The 19,504-nt window shown below is 35.3% G+C and overlaps 3 protein-coding genes and 2 long non-coding RNA genes across 5 annotated transcripts; 3 read left to right on the top strand and 2 right to left on the bottom strand.

Annotated features, from left to right (window-relative positions):
• The first annotated feature begins 689 nt into the window (after positions 1 to 689).
• Positions 690 to 2,735, top strand: LOC129303459 (omega-hydroxypalmitate O-feruloyl transferase). The gene is made up of 3 exons (XM_054942793.1): positions 690 to 826; positions 955 to 1,431; positions 1,779 to 2,735. The coding sequence occupies exons 2-3, from the start codon at positions 991 to 993 to the stop codon at positions 2,634 to 2,636; spliced, it is 1,299 nt and encodes a 432-aa protein (XP_054798768.1). The 5' UTR covers positions 690 to 826; positions 955 to 990; the 3' UTR covers positions 2,637 to 2,735.
• Positions 2,736 to 3,192: 457 nt separating this feature from the next.
• LOC129303464 (uncharacterized) lies at positions 3,193 to 3,811 on the bottom strand. The gene is made up of 2 exons (XR_008591493.1): positions 3,511 to 3,811; positions 3,193 to 3,224 (listed from the first exon to the last, which is right to left on the bottom strand). It is a non-coding gene; the product is annotated as an uncharacterized LOC129303464 (long non-coding RNA).
• Positions 3,812 to 5,690: 1,879 nt separating this feature from the next.
• LOC129292004 (uncharacterized) lies at positions 5,691 to 7,266 on the top strand. The gene is made up of 3 exons (XR_008588840.1): positions 5,691 to 6,174; positions 6,314 to 6,473; positions 7,124 to 7,266. It is a non-coding gene; the product is annotated as an uncharacterized LOC129292004 (long non-coding RNA).
• On the bottom strand, positions 7,125 to 8,411 carry LOC129291995 (uncharacterized). The gene is made up of 2 exons (XM_054929491.1): positions 7,732 to 8,411; positions 7,125 to 7,599 (listed from the first exon to the last, which is right to left on the bottom strand). The coding sequence occupies exons 1-2, from the start codon at positions 7,913 to 7,915 to the stop codon at positions 7,262 to 7,264; spliced, it is 522 nt and encodes a 173-aa protein (XP_054785466.1). The 5' UTR covers positions 7,916 to 8,411; the 3' UTR covers positions 7,125 to 7,261.
• Positions 8,412 to 12,437: 4,026 nt separating this feature from the next.
• On the top strand, positions 12,438 to 16,522 carry LOC129302477 (GRAS family protein RAM1-like). Its single transcript, XM_054941402.1, is given in 7 exon segments — positions 12,438 to 12,558; positions 14,071 to 14,496; positions 14,499 to 14,762; positions 14,765 to 14,919; positions 15,389 to 15,850; positions 15,852 to 16,077; positions 16,080 to 16,522. Coding segments are annotated over 7 exon segments (2,097 nt in total).
• Positions 16,523 to 19,504: the final 2,982 nt, after the last annotated feature.

Genomic DNA, 19,504 nt, shown 5'->3' with positions numbered 1-19,504 from the left:
GAAAAGAGTGAAGATCACAAATTATGAGACGTGGTCGTATATCGTGACATGCTCAATCAACGCAGAACGTGCTTGCACCCTCGCACTGCCCACTGCGTTTTAAGTCTACTGTGATATACAAGCTCAGCCTAGAAGGAACCACATCCATAAATATTATCAAAGAAATGGAAGATTTTGCGTTAAATTAAATCTTTTGTTGCTTCGTTTTGCAATCGTACTATCAACGAAATGGAAAATTAAATTGCACGAAGTATGTGGCTTGGGTTCTTTAAAACTGCGACTGTTAAAAACAAGGTGGGATGTAACGTCAGGCAGTGTATAAATGAGTCATCATGTTCATAACTGAACGCGTTAGTTAAGCGGCTTGAGCTCCAAAAAATCAACAACAGGTTTAATATTTGTTTATTTTAATGATGCCTTAATTAGACAGTAATATTGAAAACTCAGCCACTTCTAAAAAAGCCAAAATGAAAAGTTAAATGGGGAAGGAATTAACAAAATTTAAGTTAGCAATAGTGGGATACCAACCACACCAAACCTGCCCATAATTTAACCAGCCTAGGTTCCTTGGTATTGTATTTGGTCCCTTGACTAGTGACCTACTCTCACCCATATTGAGTCAATCTTGCACTCATCAGCTCTCAGGCTCTCTATATTTTATAGCATCTTCCGTTTCCTATAAACAACTACTTCTCACTTTCACCTTACATCGCTTTATTTAATAACAAGAACTCTACGTACCCATCCATACACATATCTCCCAGAAAAGAGGCATTTTTCTCTGCTCCAGACTCGAGCCCTATCAAATTTCGTGAGAGACTCTCCGGTATGAGAAATACATCCCACGTGCTTCTTATCATGTTTACATGGTCACATGCTTCTTAATTTGACAGAAGCCAATTAATTCTTTCTCTAGATTGTATGCGCTCTCATTTTATGTCTTTTTTAACACAGGCTAGATAGATCATATCGAAGTGTTGGCTAGCTGAGATGGAGAGAGCTAATGGCAACGGTTTCCAACTTAGCGTGAAGCTAAACGAACCAGTTCTAGTTACTCCTGCAGAGAAAACACCCAAAGGCATGTATTTCCTGTCTAACCTTGATCAGAACATTGCAGTGACTGTTCGAACTATTTATTGCTTCAAATCGCCTGAGAAGGGGAATGACAAGGCAGGGGAAGTGATCAAGAACGCTTTGAAGGAGGTTCTGGTTCACTACTACCCACTTGCTGGGAGGCTGAACATAAGCACAGAGGGTAAGCTCATAGTGGACTGCACTGGGGAGGGTGCCTTATTTGTGGAGGCCGAAGCAAACTTGGCAATGGAAGAGATTGGTGACATAACAAAGTCAGAACCTGGGACTCTCGGCAAGCTTGTTTATGACGTTCCGGGTGCAAAACACATCCTTCAGATGCCTCCTTTGGTTGCTCAGGTATGTTCTTTCTCTGTGTAAACCCCAAAGAAATTACATGTCTTGGAGGGAACTAAAAACATATAGCCTTTTCAAGCTCCTTCCTTATAGTATGATAACATTCTTTGTAAACGTACTGCAGCCGTATTAACTATTGTCTCAAAGTCCCGTAGGGCTTCAGTTCTACACGCTAGGAGTATCTTGTTTATGCAGTTTTACAGTGATTATATATGTTCTCATTTTTTTTGTAAATGATAGACTGCCAATATCTATCATTAAGTGGTCAGAAGACTCACCTTGAGTTGATAAATCCATGAAGTTTGTACAGCTTATTGCAAAGCTGATGCTTCAACCCTACATTATTCCAGGTGACCAAGTTCAAATGTGGAGGATTTGTTCTTGGACTGTGCATGAATCACTGTATGTTTGATGGCATTGGTGCTATGGAGTTTGTGAACTCTTGGGGTGAAGTAGCCAGGGGCCAGCCAGTGTCAATCCCCCCATTTCTGGATAGAAGCATTCTCAAGGCACGGAACCCACCTCAGATAGAGTACCAGCACGAAGAATTTGCTGACATTGAAGACAAGTCAGGATCTAAGGACCTATACGAAGATGAGATGGTCTACAGGTCCTTCTGTTTTGATCCTGAGAAGCTGAAGCAACTGAAGATGAAAGCCATGGAAGATGGGGTTCTTGAGTCCTGCACGACTTTTGAAGTCCTCTCAGCATTCGTCTGGGTGGCTCGAACCAAGGCACTAAAATTGTTGCCAGACCAGCAGACTAAGCTCCTCTTTGCTGTCGATGGAAGGGCCAAGTTTAACCCTCCTCTACCAAAAGGGTACTGCGGTAATGGAATAGTACTGACCAATTCTGTTTGCCAAGCAGTTCAGCTATCAGAAAATCCTCTCTCATTTGCTGTGAACCTAATTAAAGATGCTATCAAGATGGTCACAGACAATTACATGAGATCAGCTATAGATTATTTTGAGGTGACAAGAGCTAGGCCATCTCTGGCTTGTACCCTTTTGATCACAACTTGGTCTAGGCTTTCGTTCCACACCACTGATTTTGGATGGGGAGAGCCTGTTCTTTCAGGGCCAGTGTCTTTGCCAGAGAAGGAAGTGATTTTGTTTCTTTCTCATGGGATAGAGAGGAAAAACATCAATGTGCTTCTTGGTTTGCCAGCTCCTGCAATGAAGATCTTCCAAGAGTTGATGCAGATATAGAGTCACATTTATCTTTATATGATCGTGTCGTTATTTATTCCATGATTATGCTCTTTCTTATATTCTGTTATTATCAGTTTATAAAAGGGTATTTATTCAGTTCTTGCTCATCAATGATTTATCCCTTCTTTATATAGTAGTGGTGCAATTTTACATGCAAAGCCACAATTTGGGGCTTCGTAGGGCGTTATGAACTTTTACATAGAATTGTTTCTTCAAGATATTTGTTTGGGGGGTGCTGTTGCGGCCCCTTGGTTCATTGACATTTCTTGTCTCAGAAGAAAAAAAGTTAATTATCTTTTAATAATTCTTAAAGCAGACGTAGGAATCTACACTAGACTTTTAGTTAGAATCTGTGCTACAAAAGAAAGAAATATCGACTTCAAAAGCAACGGCTACGTCACTTGTGTGTTTAATCTGTTGGGTTCTATAATATTTGCCTGTTGACCTAATTAAACCCACAAAGTGATTTTCCCAATCTGATAAAGTTGGTTAAACCAACGCAATGACTTGAAATAAACTTCACTGAACTTTGAAGTTGCCATTCCAGAGAATCTTTCAAATATGACTTGCTTTTATTTTCTGTACCTAACAAACAATACAGCTATGCTCCGATCGAAAAGGAAAGTCCACACCACCATACTATAAGATAACTAAATAAATGCTCTATAATTTCAAATTTCAACATAGCAATGATATGTGATCCATTTCACGACATGGAAGTTGATTTCAAAGAAGTTCGGGGACCAAAAAGGGTTATGATTTTTCAAGTTTTCTCTTGATTCTAAAGTAACGTTACCAAACATGGAAATTAACTGTACCGTCATGAAACAAACAAAAGACGAAGACAAACTGTCAATAAGAAAAGGGTTACATGAGGAAAGAGCGATGGGTTTGCCCTGCTAGGTCTAAGATCTGATTGCTGATGTTGATCCGCATAAGAAAGAAACTGGAGTTGAATTAGTTGCATGAACCATGCCCTGCTACAAAACCATTCTCGTGGTTATTCACTTGTTTGAAGAAAAAATATACTCATTGCTAATGGTTAAACAGGCTTAAAAAAAAAAAAAGAAGGTAAAACAGATTCAATTGTTTGCGAATTGGGGCTGTTATTAAGCATGTTTCGTGTTTGGTCAAGACAGGAAACGCACTCGGGCAGCGGGACAATTTTATAATTTTTCGGGGATTTTCTCAGAGAGCACGTGGATTTCTTGTGCTTCTCTGCTTTTAGTTTAATTAGAGGTGGCTTCGTGGGCAACGTTAGAAGCCACGTGCTAAGGATTTGGCGAATAAGATTTGCTTTCAGATTTCCAGGAGAGGATGCGCAAAAGACTAATAAGACAATATTTGACCTAATTCAAAATCTAATCTCTTTCATAAAAATAGTTAGATTGAATAATCTATAGTGTAGTTTTACACATGCTTCACCCCAAATTAAACAAGACCAAATTTAATTCATAGAATAGAGAGGCTAATTTTGACAATTCAATACCTTTTTGTTTTTTTTATGAGAGAAAATAATTCATTTTAATCTAATAAACTCAATTATAATAAAAAAATATTTATAGTCATATAAAATTTATCAAAAATATTAAAAGTTAATCATAATATATTAGGTAGGAAATTAAATTTGAATTTGGATCTCATGCTTGTAACAACTATAAGCATTGGATGCCTATATCCAAGCAGCAAAATCTATGTTGTCCATTAAATCAAGGGTTTGAAGAATTTTATTACAGTCAAATCAAAAAACACTAAATTTAAATCCATCTAAATCTCTAAATAACATCACGTACTGAATGTCTGCCCCATTTCCTACCTAAAATTCAAAACTTTCTTAAATAGTCCAAAATTTCATGCTCCTTTTACACTTTCAAATTCCTTACCTATTATTAGTATAAAATCTTCCTCCATTTCCTAGGGCATAGAGCAATATATGAAGGAAAAAACAATAATATAATAATATAAATCCATTGATAAATAATGTGTAATATAAACTCATATATCATAATACAAAAATCACAATAGAAAGATAGATAAAATATCATAATATTATATAAAAATAATAATATAGCATACATTGTTTAAGAAAGTTTTGAATTTTAGGCCGAAAATGAGATAGACATTCAATTATACTATTTAATAGATTTGGATGAATTTGAATTCAATGTTTCATGATTTTCGTTGCAAAAAGATTCTTCAAATCCTTGATTTAATAGATAGCATGAATTTTGTCACAAGGGTATAAGCATCCAATGTTTGTAGTTGCCACAAGCATGAGATTCAAATCTTATGAAATTAAAGAATGAAATGAGACATTGAGTTTAACAATCATATTAAACCAAACCAAATTAAATAGTTTGAAAGCTCGATCTTATATCTAGTCCAACCCAAATATGAAGTTTAATCTTGTTTGTCCTTTTAATCCTTCAAGTCATTTTTTTTACAGGACTAAACCAAATTGAATTTGTGTGTTGGATCAAGTTGGATAGGACTACTTGGACTTTCATACAACCCTATTACCATATTTGTTTTTATTTAGGATAGTTTGATTTAGGTCTCTTCTTCATTCCACTTCATCCTTGCCATTGGCACACAATCATCATTTTTTATTTTCAAATTTTCTTATATTATTAAAGGAAAAATTATAGGTACTTGACTCAACATAATTTTAGTCAATTAAATAGTTGATTCAAATGATTTAATTGTCCCTCATGAAATTAAACATGTAAACAACTCGTATATAAAAAATGAACAACTAACGTAGATGGAATGATAGTTGCAACTTTACATTAACGAAAATTGCAAATTTTATTTATATTAGTTATTTATTTTCATATATTAATTATTTATTTTTTATATATCAATTATTTATTTTTTTTTATATGAGTTGTTTGTGCATCTATTTTCATTTAAAGATACAAAATTATTTGAGTGATCTCTGTAATTTTATTTTAGTCCCCCACTATGGATTAAAACTTCAAAATTTTGAGTTAACTGAGATTATGTTGGGTGTGGGGCTGACTGAAAATTTCTCTTCATTCAAAGCGCAAGGGAAGTCCTCTTTTCGTTAACCTTCATCGTCTTCCGTCTTAGGTTATCAATGCTTTGATACCTCAAGTGTGCGTATTCTGCATATTTATTTCTGTCTGAAATCAGTTCATTGCGAATTGGATAGCTGAGATTACAGCTTCTGTCGTTTGCCTTCGCTTGAAGATTACAAAATTCTATACCAATAATCTTCCAAAGAGCCTTACAACGAATTTCTTATTGTTCTTTGATGACATTTTTCATTATTACTCTCAGAAGAAGAAATTTCAGAGTCAAAATTATTGGTGATTTTAATCGATGAACGAGGATACAGAAGCGTGTGCTGCAATGCTGGCATGTCCTGGTCCACTGCAAGTATCTGAACTTTTCGACATTACGCTTGGTTTTATTGTCCCAAGCGAAAGGGAGGAGGACACGAGTTACTATCATGCACTCTAATACTCTAATTCTAACCAATTCGATTCAGGATTTGCAATGAGTGCTCACTGTAAGTCACTAGGATGATCCTTAGCTGGGAAGGGTGCGCAGATAAACTACAGATCTGGCATCATGTTCATTTTCCAGCTGCCATTTCAGCTGTTATAATTGCTTTCTTATTGTTTTCATTATTGCTGTGGTGATGCTAGCACCAGCACAAGTGCACAACATGGACCACACTGGTGTACTCATTCTCTTGGATGCGTCCGAGGTGAAATTTCACCTGCTGCGATCTGCCACTATGGAGCTAATAAAGGTGATGACAGGCTGGCTGATTCTTTGTACGGATTTCTTAATTGTTCTGTAAAGGTAATGTAGCAATAGCAAGTGTGCATCATGCTTAAGGGTCCTTGCAATCACGTAAAGAAATAGGATGGACAAGAAAAGCAAATAAATCTTCAGATATAGATTGATATGCTGAGGCAATTGCTAGAAACCACACTCATCCTAGCATCACAAACAATTGCAGTTATGAATGTTAATTGCTAGGAATGAGCATTGCAAATTTCGTGTGGTCTACTCTCCATCTGATAGAATTAAAGAAATTTTTTGTCTTTCCGGTTCTCAATTTGCATTTGGCACATTAATTATAATAGGTTTGAGCTAATCTGATGGCTAGTGAAATAGTTTGAGGTCTCAAAGTTTGTCAGTTTCCAGTGGATTTCCAGTTTACTTATTTACTGACATACTGGACCGCTATTCTGCTTTACCCGTTGAAAACACTCCATTTTTATGGAACACCATATCATTAAACACAGTCTATCCCCCGGTAATAAGCTGTTGGGGAAATTACTTGTTCTTGCAATTTCACAGAAAAGAAGTCCTATAAATGTAATCCATTTTAACGGGGACCAAATCAACTGCTGAAATCAAGTTCTCTTTTCCAGCCAAAGTCTACATGCATAATATTTTTTTTTGCATAGTTGATATATTACTTCGTAATCAAACAAATAATGCAGGTAAACAATCAAGAGGGAGAAAGAAAATATCTGTGCCCCTGATAGGCTAAAATAAGATAGCGCATATCTGAGTTCTTGGAATTTGTCAAACACAAGTGGCCAAGTAATTCAACAGACTACAAGTGTAAGCTGCTTCTTTTAGTTACCACACAAGGCGATATCCTTCTTAGATGGTCTGTAACTCAAAGGAGTTAGACTGTAAATGCAGAGATTGTCTCTTCTTGCTTTGACTGTTATCTCATTAGATGTGCTTCTGTAGCTAGGAACATCGCATGAGGAGGATGAACTCCCCATTAAATTTACTTGGCAAGAAGATGCAACATCAGGGTCTTCGGCACATTTCACTCCATCAACTGATGGTATTTCCAGCTTGTACATTCCATGCTTATCTGTCGTTCTGTTCACTGAAACTGTTATCTGTTCCTTTGTTTTAGCTGAGCGCGCTTTAAACATGCAATCTATTTTGACTTCTACTCCTGGAGATATTCAAGGAAGTAAAATGTGTGAACTCTTTTTCATTTTCGCTCAGTACCAGAACATACATGTTCCTCGAAGTTTAATCACAATTAACAAAACTCAAATCTAACAAGAATGTTGATACTCATCACCTGACAGGAAGTAGCTGTGTCTGGAAAAGCTGTTATTGGAGCAGGTGTCACAGTAAACGAAGCCCATCACAGTGATGTGGGAGCTGGGTAACCTGGGTTTCCCTGGCAGCCTGGGTTTTGCGGGCTCAACTTCCAAAACGGGTGTAAACAAGGATAAAAGAAGCAAGAAAACTATCGGGTTCATGGCCAACTTTGCAAAAATGGAGGGAAGCTCCCTAGTAGTGTCTGTGATGTTCTGCAATAGCTTTGCTTTCAAAGGCCTTGACACATAGTAAACGAGTTCGCTGTGTAGACAATGAGGGGAAGATGTTAGTGGTGAACAAACTTCAAGCGAAAAGTTGGAAATAATTTATCTTTTCCATATGAAACAGAGACATGTGAATGTTATTTGGCAACATATGGAACTTATGAGTAGGAGAGAGAATAGTCAATAGATGGTGGATTCTTTGGAATTTTCCGGAGCTGGGAGGCATGTAGCTTGATAGCCTCTCTAGAGAGATTAAGGTGGGGGCTTATAAAAGCACAAAAGAGGACTTGGGATTAATCAAGGATCATAGGCATAGCACTTCTCTCTACTGGGCTTTCTGCAATTTGAACCAAGTGGGTTCGAAAACCACCAATGGGACGCTAATTGCAATGAAGCTCTACGGAAGGCCAGAAGGGAAGTTTCGACACCAAACTTACAAGGATGAGCACCATTCTTAGGATGGAATTTGAAATGATCCAGATTTCAAGTATTATTATATAATTTTATATTATATTTATCAAAATAAAAGGTTATGAAAATTATAAAATAATTTTAATATTTTTTATTTTTAATATAGTTTAAATTTAATTTAAAGGGTCCAATTTAATATTAAAATTTTTATTAAATGTATTATACATAATACAAATATACTTCAATTATATTATTTGTATTGTATAGAGTACATATGGATAATCAATATATATAAATTATAAAAAATTTTATATTAAATTGGACCCTATAAATTAAATCTAGATCAAATTAAAATAAAAAAGTATTAAAATTATTTTATAATTTTTATAAATTTTATTTTAATAAATATAATATAAAATTATATTTAAAATCTGGGTTGAGATCTCATCCCAAGGATGGTGGGATGAGCATAGAATTTGAACTGGTTGGATACACTCTTGTTCAGTACATAGGCACAGGGCAACTTCTAGTTGGAACCAATCATTTATTGGAACTATTGCAACAACAAAAGGGTCAAGAACCGAAGAAAAGCTTGAGGAAGGTTAGGAGCATTCCCGTAGGCTGTAGTTGCATTTGCACCTCGCAATGGTATATGCCTCACTATCTGAATTCAAAAAGAAACTAATAAAACGAACAATTTTACAAAATTGTGTGAAGATTAAGCAACTAAGAGGGCTTCTTCTTCTTCTTCTTCTTCTTCTTTTCCTGGTATTGGAAGGTGTCTCACTCAACCTACTATTTTAGGTTTGGATGAAGAACCTCATATCCACTTCATTATCACACTGTCACTTACCAGTGCCAGGTCACCATCTTGCTCGTCACCATCAATCCCTCCTGTGATCCATTTACAACGACATCAAACGACTGTCGCTTACTCGCTTTGCCTTAATTAGAAACGAATGCATGCAGTACAGTCATTATCATAATTTTGTATTCAGTTTTCATGCATAGTTTCGGTCTGTATATCTCCACCTCCTGTTTTCAGTATGATTTCAAATGAATTTTGCATTCCATCTCGAGCGGGGCCGAGAGACGATCAAGATTTCTGGCTCTCAGATGATATTAATTATTAATATTGAAAAAAAAAACTATTGATGATTTAGGTGTAGTCCGAAATTCAAGAAAATTGATAAATTATCAAACAACTCACCTCTTTTTCACAAATGTTAAAAGTTGAGGAACATAGCTCATTTTGATTTGTAATATTTTGGCCTGTTATTACACGTAACTCAACTCTAATCGGTATGGGGTATGCCATATAGTCGCACCCGTCCGTTCCTCATTTTCAGGCGCGAATCTCTCACTTTCACCAAATTAAGACATTTCTATTGATATCGTCGTGCTTCACAGATGTCACGTGTGTACATTACTTCTGCGGTGTGGGTTCTCACTAATTTTCTACGAATTACAATATAAATCCTTTTCTATAAATTTTGTTTGGTCTATAATATAGAGAGTAGGTATTATATATATATACATACAATGGCAAATCCAGGATCCCAGGGAGCAATATTTATTTAAGAAAAAACAAATGATTATGCATATTGTAATATAAAATTTAATATATACAAAAACCAAATAAATTATAAATTAGAGCTTAGATTCATAAAATTTAGATCAACATCTTATTGCTCCCCTAATAACAAAATGTTATATTCAAAATTTAGAAAAAATTATATTCATTTATTTTAAATAGTTAATCAAAATAGATAAGTTCATGTCATCCAAATCCTAATTTTAAAATATTAACATAAAAAAGCCCTTAATAATTATAATAAAGTACTAAAAAAATTCAATAACCTTAAATTAGTTGCATATCACCTGTAATAAACATTACTTCCTGACCCCACCATCATTCCTTTTACTTTCCTAGTTCGTGGATTATATTCTTCCCCTTGGTATCGTGAACAGCATTCTTGTTCCTTCTTCCTACTACTTTATCGGGTGCAAAAATTATGGATGAGTGGGGGCATAATGTTAAACTCTATATTATTCATTTGGAGTTACACAAATTCGAGTGGAGGCATCTGCCCACGCTCACACCTACATAGGTCCGCCACTGTATATATATATATTAATCGCACCTTACTTCATTGAAAAATCAATGAGTATGTTTTAAATAATCCAAAGGTTAACTTTATTACACTTGAAGGTACGATTAAAATATGTAAACATATTTTAGAAAATTAAGATGTTAACAAGCTTTTTGAGACATGTAAATCAATCCGTAATGAATTATATTGTGATATTGGAGAAATATTCCTTCCATCTTTATATATAATGTGTTTTTAACCAGATTTTACATATCAATAAAAGTTTGTTATATAGTTGAAATCATATGAAATCACAATAATTTTTTTATTTTATCCCTAATAATGTCAATTAATATTATAATGGTGGTGAATAAAGCACCAAATTAATATTTTTTTTTTTTTTTTTTCAAGATAAAGGTAAAACTATCTAATTATTTTAAAAAAAATCATGACATTTCTTATATTTAGGAATAAAATATACTTATAGAAAAATGCAGGGACGGTGGGAATATCAATTAGGCAGCAATTACTGCACGGCCATTTGCTTAACTAACGATAACTCCACGTTAAGTGCAATTAACGACTCAGCCTGGCACCCCACAAGTAGCATGGCTTGGGCCATCCCAATGATTGAAAAGCTGGATATCCATTTCACCAAACATGTAACCTGACTGGTGTTGGCCCATACCCTTATTGTTAATGGTTACAGCTTGCTTGTGAAGTTATCATCGTGAATATGAGTCACTTCAAATTATTTTGCTGAAATTAGAGATACGTAATTAAATTAGTAATTTTGACCTGAAAATAAAAAATATTTAATACATCATTCTTAGAAAATTTTTCTCATACGCTTAAATTGATTTCAGAAAGAAAAAAACCTTGTTGTGGATTGGAAATTATAGAGAGGGCCATAAGGGACAGGTTGGCGTCAGAAAATGTTTCTAGGCGGCATTGGGGAATGTCCGCAGCCCCACAAAATACCAATTTCTCTCGTTTTATTCTTCTGCGCATTTTTAATGTATTCCTTGTTAAGATTATATGTCAAATTTACTTATTCACGGGTAATATATCTTTTTCAAATCAGAAATAAAGATATTATTATTAATAGTAGTGCTGTTATTATGCCGTTTGATTATGATTACATGGTCGCATGAATGGATACTAGGTAGTTAATTAATTATTTCATCACAATGGAATGTAAAAATTATCAATGCTATCTTATTTATGAAAGCAATTCCACGGGAAAATTAATTTGAAAACCATTTTAGCTTTCAGGATTAAATTGAGCACTTACTTGTTGGAAGAGTGGCAGTTTATTAACGATAGATAAAAATAAAATCTCAATCATAAAGTCACAGCAGTCATCGCGCGTTTTTACTTTGGGTTCCGTCTTGTAGTATATTGTTGCTACTTCTTGTTATCATGTCTCTGTCTCTTCTATTTACTTGCCCAGTACACTCGCACTGGCCAATTGTTAGTTACAATCTAATACAAGCAAAACTGGGCCTTTTCTCTTTCTGATAACAAAAACACGATTTGTTTTTTTAAAAAAAAAATTCAAGCAGTCGCTTCAATAGTTTCCTCTTATAAACTTGAGACTTGAGAGTGAAGCGAGAGCATAACTATGACAAATTTTTTTAGGAGGGACGTCATATCAACTGCGGGAGTACTCACGTGATCAAAAGAACAAAATATAAGAAAAATAAGAATTACTTTTTTTTATTCTTGCATTTTTAACCGTCCTAACAAATTAATTAACTGTCTTTAAATTAACATAATATTTATATATTCATCTTTATCAATTTATTTTAACAATAAAATAAGTATAAAATAATTTATCTATTAAGAGTAACTTAAAAAAATACATTAATGATATTTTGAAATAATAAAAATATTTTACATTGACCATCTAACCCTTGAAAAAATATATTTACATTTCTAAATGGAAAGTTAATATGATTATTAATTACAGCACTGCATCACACACTATTTGTTCGCCGGGGAGGGACGCAGAGGAAAAGCCGCAGGAGGGAACCGCATCCGTGTTGCGGAGGAAGAAGCAAGACTCCGTCATTGGTTAAATAAAAACTAATTAAATAAACACATAAATTTTTAGAAAAGAGATGCCGCCGATGAGGGAGAAGAGGTGGGGACAAGCGCTCCATTCCTTTGGCAAATCCAAAGGGGGAGGCCGCCCCACCGACGTTGGATGCGACGCCGTTCCCTATGTCTCTTTTCTTGTCCCTTTCCCTTTCCCTTTCCCTGCCGAAACCCCCTATGCTTCACTCCTCTATGACAATGTCAACCTAATTTTTTAATTCTGCATCTCTTATTTCCTTCTTCGCTTTTTCCCCCCTCCCTGCATTGCTCAATTCTCATATCATTTATTGTCTTTTTCAGAATGCTGAGCAGCATCAAGTGCTCACTATCAATTTAAATTGTCTACATTGATTTCCTGCAACACGAGTTTATTTTTTCATTTTTATATTTTTAGTATTTTTTATGTTAATGTGTTTAAATTTTAAAACAAAGATAACCTTATAATTTTTTTTCAAAAATTTATTATTTAAAATTTTAAATGTAAATCAAGGTTCAAATTCTATTTTGAGAGAGTTGTCACATCTAATGCGGTGCCTTTAACAAGTCTCTTATAATAAAAACACGCTCAAATGCAATGAAAAATAAATAAATATGAAAAGTTGAATTCAGAGAAAAGCACAGCATTAGCACCAAAGTCCAGTGGTTTTCCTTCATTGAAACCATAGTAACCTTTTATATTTCACCACCTGTGTTTTGATTTAAACAACCAAAACAAAACAAGAAAAAAGAAAAAGGCCAACACTGAATTGGCCCATTCATTCCATCTCTGTCTCTGTCTTTTCTTGGCCAACGAGGAAATTCCATATCTGTCTCACATTCCATGATTCTGCACTTTTTTCATTTTTTATTCCCTCCTTTCAGCTTTCACGTCATTGTCGCTTTCCTATTGGCAATGCTGCCCAATTGCAGATTAACAACTAATTACGGGCGATTCTCATAATGGTTCTTAATTAACTTAGATGCCCAAAACTCAGATGGGCCGGCCCAAGGTGAGTGGGACCCTGCATATTCTTCTTCGTCGCGAGGCATGAGTCCTGCACGGGCCAATAAGTCAATATAGTAAACAGTTAAAACAGGTAACCAAAAATGACAATATGGAGGCCTCTAAAATTCCAGCTAGAATCCCAAGAGGGCTTAGAATGGAGATTATCAAAGACAAGCCTCCAATCACATACGACTGAAATTAGGTTTTGTCCCCACAGTCCCCCCCTTTCAGAGCCATCTACATGAGAAGCCAGAAAACACTGTCTCTGCTCTTTCCATTAATACTTGATTCAACTATACCGAGTTGGCTAGTTAATTTCAGACTGAGTCGCCTTCCCCTTCTTATTCCTTTCGCTTCGTCCAAATCTCAGAAATATCATATTTTCTCGTGAACCTCTCTCAGGTATTCGAATTTTTTCTTGCTACACTGAGAGGGATCAAGAGGTTTTTATTTTTATTTTTATTGTTTTCAGACAAAAATATGATCAATTCACTTTGTGGAAGTTCACTGTCCCTCAAGAGTGAGAATTCATGCAACAAATCCAGCCCACTTCTTCAAACGACTCGGGTTTGCAGTCCAAGAAAATGCTGCCCAGTCTTCTGAACATTTAGAGCAGACTAATCTAACCCCTCCCAGCTTAAACCTTCCTGCGTTCAAATTTGACTTGGATGGGGATGTGGAAGTCCAGTCACCAGATAGTTCCATGTGGGAGTCTTTCTTCTCCGATCAGTTAGACGCCGATTTCATGATCTCTTCGCCGGTGAGGAGCATGCCTTCCCCTCAAGCTTCTACCTACAACTGCAACTACAACTATGCTCAGGCAATGCAGGGACAGAGTCTCTCAGGTTGTTCACCTCCGCGCTTCTCATCGCAGATCGGAGCACTTGCCAGCGCCCACAAAGGTAAAGGACTCAGTCCCCTCCATAGGGTATAAACTCTCCAAACAACCAGTATATACAGCCCGTGGAGAACCTTTCACTTCGGACCATAGAAGAATTCTTGGGGGACTATCAAGGGGATCATGGACTCGCTGGTGGATATTCATCCACTAAACTGTCTGATATTGGAAGTTCATCAGACTGCTTTGACATATCAGCTTCAATCCCGCCCATTTTGGACAGCTTGACGATGGCAAGTTCTTCAAGATACTGTGGATCATTGAACGAAGAATCTTTAATGCCGGATGGCTCTCAATTACCGAAGAGAGTGACGTGCATCAGATGAGCGCATCTCTTTCACAAGCTCTGCAGCAAGAACGCCAGCAAGAGAAACAGCAAAAGCAGCAATCGGAACAGCAATCACACTCACAGCCACATAGCTTGATGGTGCCTATTCCTATAGGGACCGAGCAGGTAAAATCTTTCCCATTATCGGTTCCCATGCAGTTCAGTTTTCTTCAGTGACTCATCATGGATGTCTTTTGCTTTAATTTCCATGTACATAAAATTCAATTTGTCTTGCGTCTTCGTCAAAAATTTTAAGCCTGACATTTAGCTGTCTTCTTAACACAGTATCAGATACGCTAATTACTGGTTATTCTATAACGAGTGTTGTTTTTTTCCCGATTGAAAGAGGAATTGTATTAATTTATAAAACAAAAAATGTACAGAGGCTACAAGCTAAGGGAGAAAACTCAAGACAGAAACCAAAGGAACATCAAAAAGTGTTTGTTTTTAGTATTCAGATATATGCACACGAGAAAATAGAGAATAAATCAAGATAAAGAAAAAGTCAAATCATACTTTATGCATGCTTTCGTGTGGTTGACTTATTCTACACATGCTTATGTCTGATCTAGCGATTTTTTAACTGAATAAATAGGAGCAAGACAGTGGACTTCAACTGGTGCACCTGCTATTAGCCTGTGCTGAGGCAGTGGCCAAAGAAGAATACATGTTGGCAAGAAGGTACTTGCACCATCTGAATCGTGTAGTAACACCTCTTGGTGACTCCATGCAACGAGTCGCGTCCTGTTTCACCGAAGCCTTGAGCGCAAGACTCGCAGCCACTCTCACCACCAAATCCATCATCAACTCCTCCAACCCTAAGCCATCCTTCTCTGGTTTCCCGCAACACTCCATAGAAATCCTCAAGATATACCAAATCGTCTACCAAGCTTGCCCTTACATCAAATTCGCCCACTTCACCGCAAACCAAGCAATCTTCGAAGCATTCGAGGCCGAAGAGAGAGTGCACATAATCGACCTAGACATCCTCCAAGGTTACCAATGGCCCGCGTTCATGCAAGCACTAGCAGCCCGACCCAGTGGAGCCCCGTTTCTCTCTGCGAATAACTGGCGTCGGGCCCAGCATCGAGGCCGTGAGGGAAACGGGCCGGTGCTTGACGGAGCTAGCCCACTCTCTCAACATCCCCTTTGAATTCCACCCGGTGGGCGAGCAACTAGAAGATCTCAAGCCCCACATGTTCAACCGTCGGGTCGGAGAGGCATTGGCGGTGAACTCCGTGAATCGGCTTCACAGGGTCCCAGGAAACTGCATGGGAAATTTACTGGAATAATAAGGGACCAAGCCCCCAACATCGTAACCCTTGTGGAGCAAGAAGCGAGTCATAACGGACCGTATTTCCTGGGCAGATTTCTGGAGGCACTGCATTATTACTCAGCGATTTTCGATTCTCTGGACGCGACGTTTCCGCCGGAGTCGGCGCAGAGGGCTAAGGTGGAGCAGTATATATTTGCGCCAGAAATAAGGAACATAGTGGCCTGTGAAGGAGCGGAGAGGATCGAGAGGCACGAGAGGTTGGAGAAATGGAGGAAGATAATGGAAGGGAGAGGGTTCAGGGGGGTGCCACTGAGTCCGAACGCGGTGACTCAGTCGAAGATATTGCTGGGTTTGTATTCGTGCGATGGATATAGGTTGACGGAGGACAAAGGTTGCTTGCTACTGGGATGGCAAGACCGAGCCCTAATTGCTGCATCTGCATGGCGATGCTGAGGCTGAGATACAGACACACACATACATTGTGCTCAACTGTGTTTTATTGCATGTGGTTCTTTTCCCTTTTAAGGCTTTAACCAAAAAAACAAAACAAAATTTGTTCATTACTTCATCCTATTTGAAATATAGTAAGACGTATTTTAAAAAATCTCATGTTCTTATATACAAGACATTTGATCTTTTTATATACTAAAATACACTTGTAGAAATATTAAAATTACTTTTTAAAAAGTTTTTTCCCCACAACAATGATTAATTATTGGCATTGAAATCTACATAGTAGGAAAAAATTATTTTTCCTCATATTTTTACCCTCCTTTTAACGCCACAATATTAAATAGTACTTGTTTGAGTTGAATGAAAGATACTGGAGGGAGACACCAATTAATGCAACCACGCTGAAGTCTTAGTTTGGCAGGAGCGTGTTCATTCATGTAATTAATATCCTATTTAGAGAGTAATGAGTGAAAAAAAAAAATAATCTTATTTATAAATCACATTATTAAATTTTTATTATAAATTTTTTTTATTCACTCTTAAATGTTGGAGAGAGAAAATATATTATTAAAGTGTATATATTTAATAAAAATAAAATTAAAAATTTATTAAATTTTAAGATAGAGTTAATAAATTTTAAAATTTTTTTAATGATGATGAAATATGTTAGAAATGACTTATAAATAAAACTAAAAGAGTAAGTTTCTGTTATGGTGTTACCAGCAGTGTGCTGTGTTCTAGGGACGAATTAATTGAATCACATGGTCGAATTATTTAACAATACTTACAAACCTCATCTTATATATTTAATTAAATCATGACAACTAAATTTTAAGGGGTTAATAATATTAATAATGAGAATTTATTATAAAATAAATAATTAATAAAATATTAATATATCTTAATTTAATTGAAAACAAACATATTAAATATGTAAAGTTAAATATATAATTTTTCCTTATTTTTTGTCTTTTAGTTCAAGGCTTGTGAATTGGATTTCATTCCTTAAATATAAAGATAACATTAAAAAAAAATAAACCTGTTTCATGCACACCCTCTAACAAGCCAAAATAGGCCATAATGATTTGTCAAATATCAACAAATATTGGCCTCGCTTGAAGGTTCTAGGGTGTTTAATTACAATGTTTAAGGTTCTGGACTTCCGGTCCGCAGGAATATAAACTTGTCCTTGAGTTTGCAGGGAAAAAAAAAAAAAAATCGTTTTTGAAAGAGTTGTCTCTTCAGTCTTCAGATCCCACCCACCTTGAATTCAAATTGGTCGGAAATAACATAGTTTTAGGTAAAAATGGGAAATAGAGAAAAGGAATAAATTTTTTTAGATCTTGAACTATTTAATTGTTGGTCAAAAAAACTTTTTAGTTGACACGTGACAACTACCAAATGATAATTTATTTTTTATAGATATTTATATAATTTTAACCAAATAATAGAAAGAAATCAGGGAACTGAATCTCCTCAGCAGCCAAATCTCATTAATACACACATCACATGACGATTAAAATACATATGAATATTTATTATTAAGGAGTTATATATATATATATATATATTGAATATTGTGTTCGATAGAAATGGGTCAGGTTTAAATCAGATTTTAAGTAAACATACTTAGTTTATTTTAAAAAAATGACCTAATTATAAAATTTAAGCATGAACAAATCATGTCAAAATTTAAACAAGATATATCGTCTGTTTCTACAAGCCTTTTAACTTATTTAATATAATCAACATTTTTATTAAATAGGCCGGCCTACTGAGACATATAGCATGTCCTGTTAAAATTCTGATATGGTCTATTTTAAAAAAAAAACATGCCTGAATTTATAATTAGCTCTATTTAGATAAATAAGATAAGCCTGTCTAGTCAAAATCTAACTTAAGCTTGACCTATTTTTCCCTATATGTGATACTTCAAAATGTATTTCTTTACTATTTTTAAATAAATTATTTACATATATTTTTTAATAGTCATGTGATGTGTATTGATGAGATTTTGACCATTTGAATGGTCGAGATTTAGCTACTAAAGAATGCTTAGAATTTTGCCGTGAGAGGATTCAAATCCAAAAATTAAAGCATTTATTTTTTGATGTGATTATATGATATCTAGTAGTCCTATTTGGTTGAACTTGACGATAAATTTAGTTGATAACATCTTGCTAACATGATTTTTTTTATATCCATGGGTTTTTTTCTGGCCAACAAAATATTCTCACTAGCTTTAATTGAAGTCTTCTTTTAAAGGGTTAAAATACATTTTTTACTCATATACTTTTCTTTCAAGAATGTTGAGCACCCTGGTAATAATAAATGATCATTTCCTCCCAAATTATTTTTCAGATGAGAAAAAACCCCTGCCGTTCACGAATATTTACAACATTTGAATTTCAGTAAATAAAAAAATTTGCATAAAGAAATTTGTGATTGACTGTTCTATTTAGTCATTACCAAAAAAAAATCATTACTTAAATTAATTAATTATTAATAGTTTTTTATTTAAACTTTGGGTATTTCAATTATTTTTATAAAAATATTAATGTCTTAAAGGTTTTTAGAGACTTAAGAAAAAAACATGATATTTAGTGAGATCTTATTATCGTTTACATATTACAGGAGGTTAAAATGTATTTTTAATGAAGAGGAATTTTTTATTCCTCTAAAAAAAAATATCTCACTTATTAATATAGATATTCAGCAGCTTTCGAGAAAAAAATATAGGGATAAAATATATTTAAATCTTATTCAAATGCAAGAGTCATAAATTGTGTCTTGAACAGAGAAATATGCTCACTCACTCGAGATTACTAATTTCCCGTCATCTCTCCACCTCCTTACCCGTCCTCGACCAAAAACATGTAGACAATCTTTTTCACCCTGGCCCTTGGAATGCGTAGCCAGGGTTCGGATCCTTCTAAAAGCACATCATTAAAGAACGCATAAGACAGACGCTGTCATCATACT

This window comes from Prosopis cineraria, unplaced genomic scaffold, assembly GCF_029017545.1.
Source record: "Prosopis cineraria cultivar Desert tree isolate PC_DT_omini unplaced genomic scaffold, ASM2901754v1 PC1, whole genome shotgun sequence".
NCBI lineage: Eukaryota > Viridiplantae > Streptophyta > Magnoliopsida > Fabales > Fabaceae > Prosopis > Prosopis cineraria.
Note: the sequence above shows the minus strand (reverse complement) of the source record. Positions and strands in the feature narration are given on the sequence as shown.